General features: G+C 36.8%; 1 protein-coding gene across 9 annotated transcripts in view; it reads left to right on the forward strand.

Moving 5' to 3' along the window:
- Positions 1-14,317, forward strand: part of gish (casein kinase I gish) — a 231,730-nt gene that overhangs the window by 153,969 nt on the left and 63,444 nt on the right. For all 9 annotated transcript variants that reach the window (XM_067091732.1, XM_067091729.1, XM_067091735.1 and 6 more), the window contains one exon: positions 12,678-12,792. In XM_067091732.1, the coding sequence (XP_066947833.1) occupies positions 12,678-12,792 (115 nt within the window). The remainder of the gene's footprint in view (positions 1-12,677; positions 12,793-14,317) is intronic.

The raw sequence follows: 14,317 nt of genomic DNA on the forward strand, positions 1-14,317 counted from the left end.
GTCACATCTCAACATTGAATTATGTATTGAATGGTGGTCATGTAATACTGTATGTTGTTTTAGAAGTAGCCAGAAAACATGTGTATTGGAAGGATGTGATGTTTGTAAAAGTTCTTTCTGTTGGTGGCATGTCTTGTTTATTTAGATTTTTGTTTTAAAGTCAATTTTGTAAAATATCATGCTGATTTTGTGATATCTGATTTGTTCTAGATTCATTAGAGAGATTATTCGAGAATTTTTTTTCTGGTAATTGTATTTTTTGGTTCAGTGCTCATCTAGATTTGTGTTAACCAACTTTTGCATCTGTGTTGGAATTTTACCTAGCCAAAAAGGAGAAAAACATTTCAGTGCATCTGGAAAAGTTGTTTGTGTAAGGCAGTAGATAAGCGCAAATGACAAGTATGATTCCATTCAGTAAAAATTAATCTAGACAGAAAATTGTTTCTTGTCTTTAGAATCAGTATCTTCATGCTAGTCAGTATTTATTTTCATGTTTTTTACTTGAAAGTTTGTCTGTCTGCATTATTAGGTGTTTGTAAAGGGGATATTTATGTTTTGAGGTGGTGTCATGATGCGCCCATCAGTATGAGGTTGACATTTTTCCAGCTTTGTTCTTATCTGCCGTATTAGGTGTTTTACTAAATTGATCCTCGTTTTGAGTGGATAGCTTCATGTGCCGATTAGTATGATGCTTGATCTTTTTCTTGAAGTTTTGTCTTTATTTGCTTTGTTAGGTGTTTATTAAGTTGATGATCCACAATAGCTTTTGAAGCTCACAAAAATATTCTGCTAAATTATACAAGGGTTATGTTTTGCCAACCTACATTTGATGTTTAGCATTCTCAACTGTGCAACATGTTTGTTCTCACCAGTATAGCTTGACACGCGGTTGCAAAATATCTATCCCCAAAGCTATATTAGATCATAACTCAAAGGTATTCATACATAACTGTTCCTTAATTAAATACTTCAGTTTAAATTCTTTGTTGCTCTGTGTATGAGCACTTCCTGACAAAAACCCAATTTAAATTTTTAACCTAAGCTGTACAGCTGTACAATAGTTTAATCAAAGTATGGAGTTTTTTTATAATTTTTTGTCATGAAGGATTACTTTAAAAGAGGAATTGAGAAATTAGAACTCACTCACTCTAGTATATATATATATATATATATATATATATATATATATATATATATATATATATATATATATATATATATATATATATATATATATATATATATATATATATATATATACATACATACATACATACAAAATCCACAAAGGTAAGAGAAACAGTGGAGTGCTTCAAGGCCTTTCAACTTATAGTCCTTTACTTAGCAGAGTCTACTTACTGAGTCTGCTAAGTAAAAGACTATAAGACGAAAGGCCTTGTAGCACTCCATTGTTTCTCTTTCCTTCATGGATTTTGTCTTTATTTATATTTATTCTTCATGTTCCCTATTTTTCTGTTTCAGTTATAGATACATACATCCATATATACAGTATACCCCCTGCATTCGTGGGGAATGCATTCCAGACAACGACAGACACACACCCACACACCCGCACGCGAATAGCCAACACCCGTGAATACTTGAAACCCCCGCTAAAACGCCTATAACTGTCTGTCAGGAAAGATCAGACACCAAAGTATGCCTCAAAATACCAGCCTACATCAAATATACATTAAACTATTACCTTATTACTGTATTAATCTTTAAAATGATATTATTAATATCATTTCCAAGCCATCTTAAACGTATCATTACAAATATACGTACGTACTGTATGGCTTACAGCTATAGGTGAAAATAATCCAGTCCCCATTTCTTTCATACAGTTACAAACCGTCCTGTTTTCTTTTAGATGGGAACCATTGGTATTTGTATGTAATTCACAAAGAGAGAGAGACAAAAAATAAAAAAATACATATGCATATTTAAAAAAAATTAATACTACGAACATATTAAGATCACTACATACGTAAATCATACGGGTACTCACCAGTGATGAATGTTGATTAAAGATGATGCTGATGAATTAGCTGTGCAGTGTGATGAATGACGAAGATATGACTGCACAGCAAAGCAGAGGAGTTACAACTCGTCTGAGGGTGCCTCTTCACCTTTAGGAGGCACTTCGGGAGGCACTACTTTTGGTGAATTGGAAGGCTTTGGAGGGGCCTTCTTCATCCGTTTGATGAACATGGTGATAGGCAGCTGCTGTCGCTGCATCTTCATGGTGGTGAGGGCTTGATTATAGGGCTCCAATGCTAAATCAAGGATGTTTGAAATCTTTAAGGAGCATTCCATATAAGGATCCCATGTTGAAACATACTGCTTTGTATCCTTGATCATTCTCTTAACGTGGGACAGACATTCCAAAGTCAAGCCGCCCTCCTCTTCCTCCTGCTCCTATCCTGAACCTGGCATATCTTCTTCCTCACTGGCAGACTTCGTCAGGTCTTCCAAATCCTGGGTCATCAGGGAGTCAGAGTGGGCATCTGTGGAGAAGGCTTCGAGGACATCACTGAGGATGAGGTTGGCACCCTCATTGAAGGCATGGATCACGCCCTGGCCCTTAGGCTGGAGGGGAGAGGTGGTGTTGGGAGGGAGGAACCCAAGCTGGACTCCCTTGTAATAAAGATCAAGAGGGTGGCCACCAGAATTATCCATGATCAGCAACACCTTGAACTCCATGCCCAAGTTGTTCAGGTATTGCCTAACTTGAGGGATGAAGCTCTGATGGAACCAGTACTCTGTAAGGACTTTGATGATCGAGGCCTTAGGGTTATGCATCCAGAACACAGGAAGCAATGCCTTGTTCTTAATCTTGAGGGCCCTGGGGTTTGCAGCATTGTAAATGAGGCCTGGTTTAAGCATGAAACCAGCTGCATTCCCACACATGATGAGGGTAACCCTATCCTTCTGGGCCTTGAATCCTATGGCTTTAGCTTTGTTCTTAATGAGGTATGTCCGGGAAGGCATCTTCTTCCAGAACAGGCCAGTCTCATCCACATTGAACACCTGTTCTGGATGGTAGCCCTTCTCCTTGAGGATTTTCTTGAAGGTCTCCAGATATTTCGCGGCTGCTTCAATGTCTGCAGAAGCTGATTCCCCATGCAGAGTAACAGACTTTAGGTGGAACCGCTTTAGAAACCGGTGGAACCACCCCTTGCTGGCCTGGAAACCTTGAGGTGCTGATGATGGTCCTCCTTGGGGCTCTTCCTCCTCTTCTGCTTCTTCTGCTCCTGTAGGCGCTGGTTCATTGAAGCCTAAGAATTCTGATTCCCCTTCTTCAACGCCGCATTCTGCCTGTTCTACGTCATCGCCCTCCATAGCAGTTGATAACTGCTGGTAGAGTTGTCACGCTTTCTCGTGAATGATGTTGGAGTCAAGGGGCACGTTCTTCTTCCGGCAGTCCTTTATCCAAAATGCCAGCGCAGATTCCATCTTCACGGGTGTTTTATCCTGCACTGTCGCAAGAACTTTCACCTTTTCCTTGAGTTTCATAACAGTCTTCTTTCTTTTAGACTCTCTGCCAGAAGCCTTAGAAGGAGCAGGGCGTTTTTTAGGAGGCATTTTAGGGCCGATTACCACTGATGCACAAAAATTAAGAAACCAAAGACAAAGGTGCACGATTTCACACAGTAAGAAGATGCTGCGAACTACACATGAACTGAGAAGGATGCTGTGGATGCGGTCTCCCAGAATTCCATGTTCACGAGTTGGTCGTGAATGTTCAGCCAATCAACGCCAAGTGAACACCCAATGAGCACCAAGGAAAATTAATGGCACTTCTGGATTGGCTGCGCTGCAGATGACAGCCAATAGCATGTCGAGTATCATTGGTCCTGGGTACACAGCATCCAGCATCTCAAGTTCTTTATTTTTGCGGAGAGGTGGCTTGGGTGAAGCACTTTTAAGAAAAACAAATATATGGTATTGAAATTTTGCTGTGTTTATATTAATATATTACAGTACTGTAATATTTGAAAATTAGTAAATCTTTTTCTCGTCATACAAAATGTACTTACAGTAGTCATGAATATATACTTGGTACGTACATGAAAATGCTACGTACCGCAGACATAAACATACGTACCCTGCTATACCTGTTGTCTTATGTATTTTAGATATGCTCTATGTACTACCTATAGTACGACGTATCATCCTAAAACACTTTTTGTATGTAATATTTAAAAATCATCCTACAACAAAACATTTAATTTAATGTACAGTACTCTATGCACAGAATATCAATGTTAGTATATGTACGCGTAATAGTACTGTGCGTATACCGTAGCGGCAAATGACCCAGTGTAACTCATTTCATTGCTATCTCGTTTGTGTGTTTTGCGTGCACAGTACTATGGACTAAGAATATTTTTTGAAATCGTGCATTAAGAGGTCCTCTAAATGCTCTGCTTCTTCTAAGGCCTCTGGCAAAGAGCCCACAATTAATGACTGATAAGAAGAAAGTAGACATGATTGTTATGTTAAGAGAGGGCAAAAGTCACGGAGAAGTAGCAGCCCATTACGGCATGACATTAATTGCGGTCGCCTGCATTAAGCATGAACAATGTAAAATGCTCATGCAGCCCTACCATACCACCTTCGTTGCCATGTTCAAATACCTGAACATGACAGCGAATCCCAAAACCCCTGACAAAGCACCTCCTGAAGAAGGTGAAGAGGCTCCTTCAGACGAGATGTAACTCCTCTGCTTTGCTGTGCAGCCATATCTCCATCGTCATTCATCGTACTGCACAGCTAATTCATCATCATCATCATCTACAGTATACATTCATCACTAGTTACTACCCGTATGATTTAACCTTATTATTTATTATTATTAAAGGTACCCAGTGTAGTATTACATCATAATATTATTTAATTTTATTACTATTATATGTACTGTAGTATCATTATTAATTTACATTATTATTTGATGTTGTTATACAGTAAATAATATGATAATACAGAATATTGCTATACAAAAAAAAAACAAAAAATCTGCCTCCATGAATTGGCAGATTCCCTGTGAATATTTTTATAGTTATGTTCCACAGAAAAACCCGGGAATACGTGAGTTTCCCGCAAAAAATGCTTAGATAGGTTCCACAGAAAAACCTGCAAATGGATGAGTCCGCGAATCGTGAGAATGCGAATACGGGGGGTTTACTGTAGTACAATTTATAGAGTACTTTATTAACCCTTAAACGCCGAGCCTCTATTTACAAAAGTGTCTGCCGTATGCCGGCGGGGTTTGGGAGTTAGTGTCGAAGCGGAAAGAAACTTTTTTCAAAAAATCACAGCACGCTTAGTTTTTAAGATTAAGAGTTCATTTTTGGCTCCTTTTTTTCTCATTGCCTAAAGTTTAGTATGCAACCATCAGAAATGAAAAAATATCATATATAAATATTAGAATATATGACAGCGCAAAAAAAAAATTTCATATATAATTGTATACAAATCACGCTGTGAGCAAAACGGTTAAAGCTAATGAGCTATTATTTTTTTTCGTTGTATTGTATACTAAATTGTGATGATTTTGGTATATAACAAATTGTAAAACGATCAAAGCAACACAAAATATTATCACAAAATGATGCATGAATTTGTAACGTGCGGACGTAAAAAAAAGTTTTTTTAAAAAATTCACCATAAATCGAAATATTGTGCTAGAGACTTCCTGTTTGTTGCAAAATGAAGGTAAATGATTGAATATTACTAGAATGTAAGAGTTTTAGCTTACAATTGCATTTTTTGACCATTTTGGTCGCGTCAAAAGTTGACCGAAGCTTGAAATTTGGCACTTATCATGATTTATATGAAAATATTTCAAAACTGATAAAAGCTACAACCATGAGTTATTTTTTGTTGTATTTTACATGAAATTGTGCATATTTTCATATATAAAACCTTATGTAACGGCTAATATAAAACGGTGCAAAAATTACAACAAAGTGACTAAAGAAATTCTGAGATTTTCAGCAGAGTTAGCGTGCGCGGAGGTAAGGAAAAAGTTTTTTCAAAAATTCACCATAACACCATAAATCGAAATATTGTGCCAGAGACTTCTCTTTTGTTGCAAAATAAAGGTAAATGATTGAATATTACTAAAATGTAAGAGTTTTAGCTTACAATTACATTTTTCGACCATTTTGGTCGAGTCAAAGTTGATCGAAGGTTGAAATTTTGGCACTTACCATGATTTATATGAAAATATTGCAAAACTGATAAAAGCTACAACCATGAATTATTTTTTGTTGTATTCAACTACAACCATGAATTATTTTTTGTTGTATTCTAGATGAAATTGTGCACATATTCATATATAAAATGTTATGTAACGGCTAATATAAAACGGTGTAAAAATTACAACAAAGTGACTAAAGAATTTCTGAGATTTTCAGCAGAGTTAGCGCGTGCTGATGTAAGGAAAAATAAAAAAAAAAAAATTCACCATAAATCAAAATATTGTGCTAGAGACTTCTCGTTTGTTGCAAAATGAAGGTAAATGATGGAATATTACTAGAGTGTAAGAGTTTTAGCTTACAATTGCATTTTTCGACCATTTGGGTCGAGTCAAAGTTGACCGAAGCTTGAAATTTGGCACTTTTCATGATTTATATGAAAATATTTCAAAAATGATAAAAGCTACAACCATGAGTTATTTTTGTATTCTACATGAAATTGCGCACATTTTCATATATAAAATGTTATTTAACTGCTAATATAAAACGGTGCAAAAATTACGACAAAGTGACTAAAGAATTTCTGAGATTGTAAGAGCCTGACACTCTCTCTTCCAAACACGTGTGCATTCGTGTGTTCGTCATCCATCGGAGTGGCGAGACGTTTGGCGTCTTCACAAACAGAAACATACACACAGTTTGATACAGAAGATTCGTTGGAACATTGAGTACATGATTACAATGCTTGCATGGCAATGCAAGACAACAATGGTTAGGGAGAAACAGACGGAAATATTGTATGGTTGAAATCGCGTTCCTTTAGAGAAAGAAAACGAGATGCTCTTGTTGTCTTGTCCACTCCGATGGACGACGGACACACACGTGTTTGGAAGAGACGGTGTCAGGCTCTTACAAGATTTTCAGCAGTTAGAGCAGATGTAAGGAAAACGTTTTTTCAAAAATTCACCATAAATCGAAATAATGTGCTAAAGACTTCTTGTTTGTTGCAAAATGAAGGTAAATGATTGAATAGTACTAGAATGTAAGAATTTTAGCTTACAATTGCATCTTTTGACCATTTGACCGAAGGTTGAAATTTTGGCACTTATTGTGATTTATATGGAAATATGTCAAAATTGATAAAAGCTACAACCATGAGTTATTTTTTGTTGTATTCTACATGAAATTGCACACATTTTCATATATAAAACTTTATGTAATGACTAATAGAAAACAGTGCAAAAATTACGACAAAGTGACTAAAGAATTTCTGAGATTTTCAGCAGAGTTAGCGCAAACGTAAGGAAAAAGTTTTTTTCAAAAATTCACCATAAATTGAAATATTTGCTAGAGACTTCTCGTTTGTTGCAAAGTGAAGGTAAATGATTGAATATTACTAGAATGTAAGAGTTTTAGCTTACAATTGCATTTTTTTACCATTTGGGTCGAGTCAAAGTTGACCGAAGGTTGAAATATTGGCACTTATCGTGATTTATATGAAAATATGTCAAAATTGATGAAGGCTACAACCATGAGTTATTTTTTGTTGTACAGTATTCTAAATGAAATTGCACACATTTTCATTTATAAAACTTTATGTAACGACTAATAGAAAACAGTGCAAAAATTACAGCAAAGTGACTAAAGAATTTCTGAGATTTTCAGCGGAGTTAGCGCAAACGTAAGGAAAAAGTTTTTTAAAAAATTCACCGTAAGTCGAAATATTGTGCTAGAGACTTCCCGTATGTTGCAAAATGAAGGTAAATGATTGAATATTACTAGAATGTAAGAGTTTTAGCTTAAAATTGCATTTTTTGACCATTTGGGTCGAGTCAAAGTTGACCGAAGGTTGAAATTTTTGGCACTTATCGTGATTTATATGAAAATGTCAAAATTGATAAAAGCTACAACCATGAGTTATTTTTTGTTGTATTCTAAATGAAATTGCACATATTTTCATATACAAAACTTTATGTAACGATTAATAGAAAACAGTGCAAAAATTACAACAAAGTGACTAAAGAACTTCTGAGATTTTCAGCAGAGTTAGCGCAAACGTAAGGAAAAAGCTTTTTTAAAAAATTCACCATAAATCGAAATATTGTGCTAGAGACTTCTCGTTTGTTGCAAAATGAAGGTAAATGATTGAATATTACTAGAATGTAAGAGGTTTAGCTTACAATTGCATTTTTCGACCATTTGGGTCGAGTCAAAGTTGACCGAAGGTTGAAAATTTGGCACTTACCGTGATTTATATGAAAATGTCAAAATTGATAAAAGCTACAACCATGAGTTATTTTTTTGTTGTATTCTACATGAAATTGCGCACATTTTCATACATAAAACTTTATATAAAGGCTAATAGAAAATGGTGCAAAAATTACGACAAAGTGACTAAAGAACTTCTGAGATTTTCAGCAGAGTTAGCTGATGCTTTCTGTTCGGATAAGAAAGAAATTCGCGCATGCACAGCTGGGTCACACTTGTGAACAAAACAACAGCGTGATTCGTGAACTCCCAGCATCCCTCAAGGCGCGATTTAAAATTTTTCGCAAACGAGGCCTATAAGTATTTTTCCGCAAATATTTAAAAAAACCTTTTGTAGTTGACGTATTTTATGTCCACTTGGCACCCGACAGACAACTTTTGTCGATGTAAAATATGTCCAGTCGGCATTAAAGGGCTAATAAGAATGGTATAAAACCTAAATAAATTGTGATGATAATAGTACAGTTTGTAGAGTACTTTATCAATATAAATGATATATAAAACCTAAATAAATTGTGATTATAATATAGTACAGTACAGTTGTTTTGAGATGGGTAGCATAGGCTTGAGGTGATGGATGAGAGGAAGAGAGGCGATGTGGAATTACAGGGGCTGCAGGTCGTCAGTGTCAGTGTCTTCGGTAAGGATTTCTTCGGCGTCACTTACTTCTTCATTTGAGGAGGAAGCAGTCAATTAGGGTGGGGTGGCTCTTGAAGTTGAAGGGACTGGTTGAAGAATTGGTCTAAAGTTTGCATTTTTTTTTTATCATATACTGTGATAGTTCTGCTACTTTTGAGAATCTCGCAACATTTTTGTCCTAACTCTTAAGAATATTAAAAGTTTTTTTTATAAGAGAAAACCTCTTGGCCACCAATTTTGTTTCAGACTTCTTTAAAGGAAGAAATTGTGCTTCATGTTCTTCTGTTCTTTGCATTTTTTCCAGTTTTAATAAGTCTTCATTAGTTAACTCCTCTGAATGAGACTCAAGCAGCTCTTCAAAGTCCTCTTCCCCTAAAACAAGCTGTAGCTTTTCAATTATGTCAACGTGACTATTGACCTGATTCTCGGTCATATAAAGGTTCTACCAGTACAAATGAAACACACGAGATACAGTGAACACATGTATTTTCCTTAATAGTCACACAGGGCCCTGTTGCTAATATTATGCTACTTAATTATGCAATTATAGTTGGAAGGTACTCTGAGGTGACGTGCCGATCACTGTCTTATAGACGTGCTCCAACCCGTTGGCAGCTAATCCCCTACTGACTTAACTTTTCAAACTGAACTTGCTTAGGTCATAGACCTCAGCTGATTGGTCTCTTATAACTGAAAGGAACCAAGGGTCTTCGATGTATGGCACTCATTTGAATTGCCCATGCCAAACCCCAACGATACTATGGCCTTAGACGAATCAGCAGTATCTGTTCGTTATTCTCTGATCACAAATACTTACAAACAACTAGCAGATTTCTGTTAGTCTCAAACATGAATTTCTGTATAAATCAGTTCACCACTTTTCTTTTTATTTCATCTGTTAATATGTGCAACTCTTTTAATGCATGTTGGATAGTCATTGACAGCTCTTTCACACCATCCTCTTCCTTGGCACTGTTATTGTTAGCACTGGTACTGCTAGTACTGGCACTCTTGCCGCCGCGCGTGCTGTTTTTCTTTTGAGTTTGCATTGATTATTTCACCATCACAATTATGCTGTTAATTATTATGTACTGGCAAGACCCCACACCTGACACCAAAAATAGGACCTGATTCTCAGTCCTATAAAGGTTCTACCAGTACAAATGAAACATGCAAGATATAATTAACATGTGTATTTTCCTTAATATACGCTACTTAATTATGCAGTTATAATCGGAAGGTATGCTGAGGTGACATGCGCCAATCACTGTCATGTTCATGCCCCAACCCATCAATAGCTAATGCCCTACTGACTATTAACTTTTCAAACTGAACTTGCTTAGGTCATAGACCTCAACTGATTGGTCTCTTATAATAGAAAGGAACCAATAAGGGTCTTTGATGTATGGCACTCATTTGAATTGCCCATGCCAAACCCCAGCGATCGTATTACATTAGATGAATCAACAGTATCTGTTCGTTACTCTCTGATCACAAATACGTACAAACAACTAGCAGATTTTCTGTTACGTGTCAAACAGGAATTTCTATCTAAATCAGTTTACTATATGATTCCATTTTCCTCTTTCCATGCAGCATCAGTATTCTTGATGCAATTATAGATGTTGTGTCCCTTCCAACGGTCATGTAAGATCACACAAGGGTCATTCACTTCCTTCAAAGCTTGCCTGTACCTATGATGAGTATAATATTTCTTGAAATTGGCTATTATGCCTTGATCCATTGGCTGATTGAGTGAAGTTATGATGGGGTAAATAAACAATTTTCACTTTCGGATGGAAGTTATATAAATGCTTTGTAATTGGCCTTCCAGATTATGGGTAGAGAGCTTTCTGTGATGTTTTTGAGTTCTTGTGGATTTGCAGCACGGTATACAAGGAGTGGTTGTAGCTTCAAGTCTCCTGATGAATTGCCACCCAGCGGTAAAGTTAGCCTATCCTTCGCTGCCTTATATCTTAGCACCGTCTTCTCTTCATGGCTGATGTACTGTACTCATGTTTTATCTGGCATTTTTTTTCCAGAACAGGCCTGTCTTGTCAATATTAAAAACTTGCTGAGGGGTATAACCTTCCTTATCAATTATTTCCTTGAGCATCTTGGGGAAATTTTTCGGCTGCTGCTTTGTCAGCGCTGGCTGCCTCACAACTAACGGACACTTGATGCAAGTTAGCATGTTTTTTTGAAGCAATGAAACCACCCATGACTTGCACAAAATGTTTCGTCTGCAGCACTCAGCCTTAGCCTCCATGTCATCGAAAAGGTGTTCCATCAAGATACCCAGAAGTTTTTCCATTTCTTCCACCACTCTCCCCCTTCTCTTACTTACAATTGTTGACTGCATTGGCACATCACTTTTTACGTGTTCCATTATTCGCTCTGTTCTTCAAGATTGTGCCAAGTGTTGAATGATTCATACTAATGTATAATGGCTTGCTACCTAAACCATTTTTTTTTTACCACTGCTGCTATCTTCACTTGCCTTACGCCTTGCCATTAGCTATGATAGAAAAGGATTGGCTCAGTATTTCACGATGATATCATGAGTAGATCGGAGCACAACAGATGACGCCTTACCATTTGTATAGGTTCGAGAGTCTAGGGTTACGTTTTGGCGTCAGTCAGTGCTGTACGATGTGGGTAGCAGTAAAAATTGTAATTAAGCAGAGGCGCACAGTACAGAACTTGAGCTTGCTGGTGTCATAGGGAGTGCTCCGAACACAGTTTTAAAATATGATCATGTTTTTTCATATCTCTGAAAGTTCATGACTTGAAAGTTCATAAGCAGGGTAGCATCTGTTTGATTACAAAATAAGGGAGAGCTGCATCCTTCATTTTCACCTCAATCCTAGCACTGGTATTGTATTATGGCCTACCCTTTGTTGTTCTATAATCCAGCCAAGATTGCTTATGTTTTATCCTTTAAGCTTACATCCTCTAACCAGTGGCATTGTTTCCATCATTGAATTTCAATTATTTGATATTTAAAAATATTGTAGACTAGTTCTTGGATAGCTTGTCATATGAACGAGGGTGGGATGGTGCTGGCCACTTCAGCATTCTCCCTCCAGTTTGCATTTCTTTGTATTCAGTTTCGATGTCACATCTAACATCATTGTTTCAAATAGCTGTTAGTCTCTGTCACTGCATGGGCAGTGGTAGCATACTCACGCCCCAAATTGTGGGACCTGCATTCAGTTCTCAAACCAGAGGTATGACTATGTAGGTTCATCCCTAAATTTAGTCCATCATGCTTCTGTTGACAGGAGTGAAATATATTCTGTACCTGGCTGTATGGCCATTTTAGGTCCAGCAAACATTATTGAGAGTAAGCTTTCATACCTTCATCAAAATGTATACCATCCTCCAGTACTTGAAAGCAAATTAGTCCTTTCATTTTGCTGGTTTTCACCTCCATGTACTTAAAAGTAGACAGTTGTTAATTATGTTTTTTGTGCTTTATCACTCATTTCATATTCTTTATAAACTGATTGTAAAGATTTATGAAAGCAAATTCATTGATAATCTTTTCTGTATTCTTTTCAGCTCCATAGGATAGAATATGTACATTCTAGAAGATTAATATATCGTGACGTCAAACCTGAGAACTTCCTCATAGGAAGAAGCTCTACTAAAAAAGACAAAATAATAAACATAATAGGTGAGTTTTTAGCTTCATTTTTATTGGTATTGTATACCAATGTAAGTGTCAAGTGCTAGTTATCCTTTGAGTAATTAGGCTTGGTGGTATTGTTTTGATAACAACGTATAAGAAGTGTTTTGATTTATTTTTAGTTTCGTCATATACCCATTAATTGTTTATTGCCTTTTTTTCCTGTGGACAAGAAAGTGCTCATCACATGTCCAGACCTGTGACTGACTTGTTCCCTAGACTTGTACATAACATGTCAACATTTTCTCTCCCAAGGAATGCCTTGTGAAATTTCCCTGCTTTACTGCTCAGTATATTTGTTACAATGTTTATTGTTTTTATTTATTACTTGAGTGCTTTCCTGTGTGTGTGTGTGAATTTTGTGTCTTAATCTTTATCCTTGTGTTTAGTTGGAAGCTAGCTAGGTGCCTTTTCCCCTTGTGGGTTTGCTGTAGTGTTTATTTTCATATTGCAAGGTTTTCCTCAATTAGTTCTCATTGTCATTTTGTTCAATATGTAGCTTGTGGTTGTGTTTTTGTGACATAAGCTCTTCCTTACAGGCATTTACTTACCCTAAGTAGCAATCAGACTAGGTCTTAGTAACTGGAAACTATAGCTAATAATGTTTAATACTATCCAGTGAAAACCTACATCAAATGTAACCTTATTTCAGAACAGACTACCAGCATGGTTGTGAAGTATCACTAAGGTTGATTTCAAGTGTAAGTCAAAGTGATTTAAACACTTCTGTGATTTTTTGTAAGGCATCTTCTCAGATGAACTAAAAAGTCTAGTGAGTTATGTCCATCATGGCGGGATCAGCAGTCCTTGACTCAGTTTGCTTGTGGTACTGTAATTTTTAGTATTTTAAGTGTTCTCTTTGCATAGAGGAGGTAGTATTATCGGTTTACTCTAAATCCCCTGGTGATGCAGCTTCAGATTCCTCCATCTCTTTAGTATTTCTCTGCATCCTCCCCTCCAGTTGTCTGCCAAGGAGCAGGTTTCCTAGGTCAAAGCCTCAGCTGTTGCTATACTGTCTCCACCAAGGAAGTATCCAGCCCATTTGTCCATTCCATTTCCCATGCCACTCACAGAAGGGTATTTCATCCAGAGCACTTGACTAATATTTTCACCTTTTGTAACCTTTGAGCCACTGCCATTCTTGTGTCCAGTCTGCATCGTAGTCTCTTCTCTTCTTGTACTGATTCCCAGTCCTAAGTTGTTGAAGTTGGTTGACGTTGCTTTCGTAGGTGTTTTTTTATGTTATGTACGGTGCTATTGATCATGAAGAGGGCTATTTATTGTCAGTTGTTGCCAGCAGTTGGATTTTTTCCCTTTACAACCTAAACAGAAGCCCATGCCTACATTTCTGTTTTCATGCTGTCATTCTTCTGCCTGATGTCCTACATGCCTTTCTGCCTAAGGACTGAAGCCCTCCATGATCTGCCTCTGTTGTGACTTTCAAGTCTTGTACATCCCCATCCATCTCAGACATTTTGAAGCCTCCTCATGCAGATTGTTTCTCTTCTTCAAA

This window comes from Macrobrachium rosenbergii, chromosome 48 (genome assembly GCF_040412425.1).
Source record: "Macrobrachium rosenbergii isolate ZJJX-2024 chromosome 48, ASM4041242v1, whole genome shotgun sequence".
NCBI lineage: Eukaryota > Metazoa > Arthropoda > Malacostraca > Decapoda > Palaemonidae > Macrobrachium > Macrobrachium rosenbergii.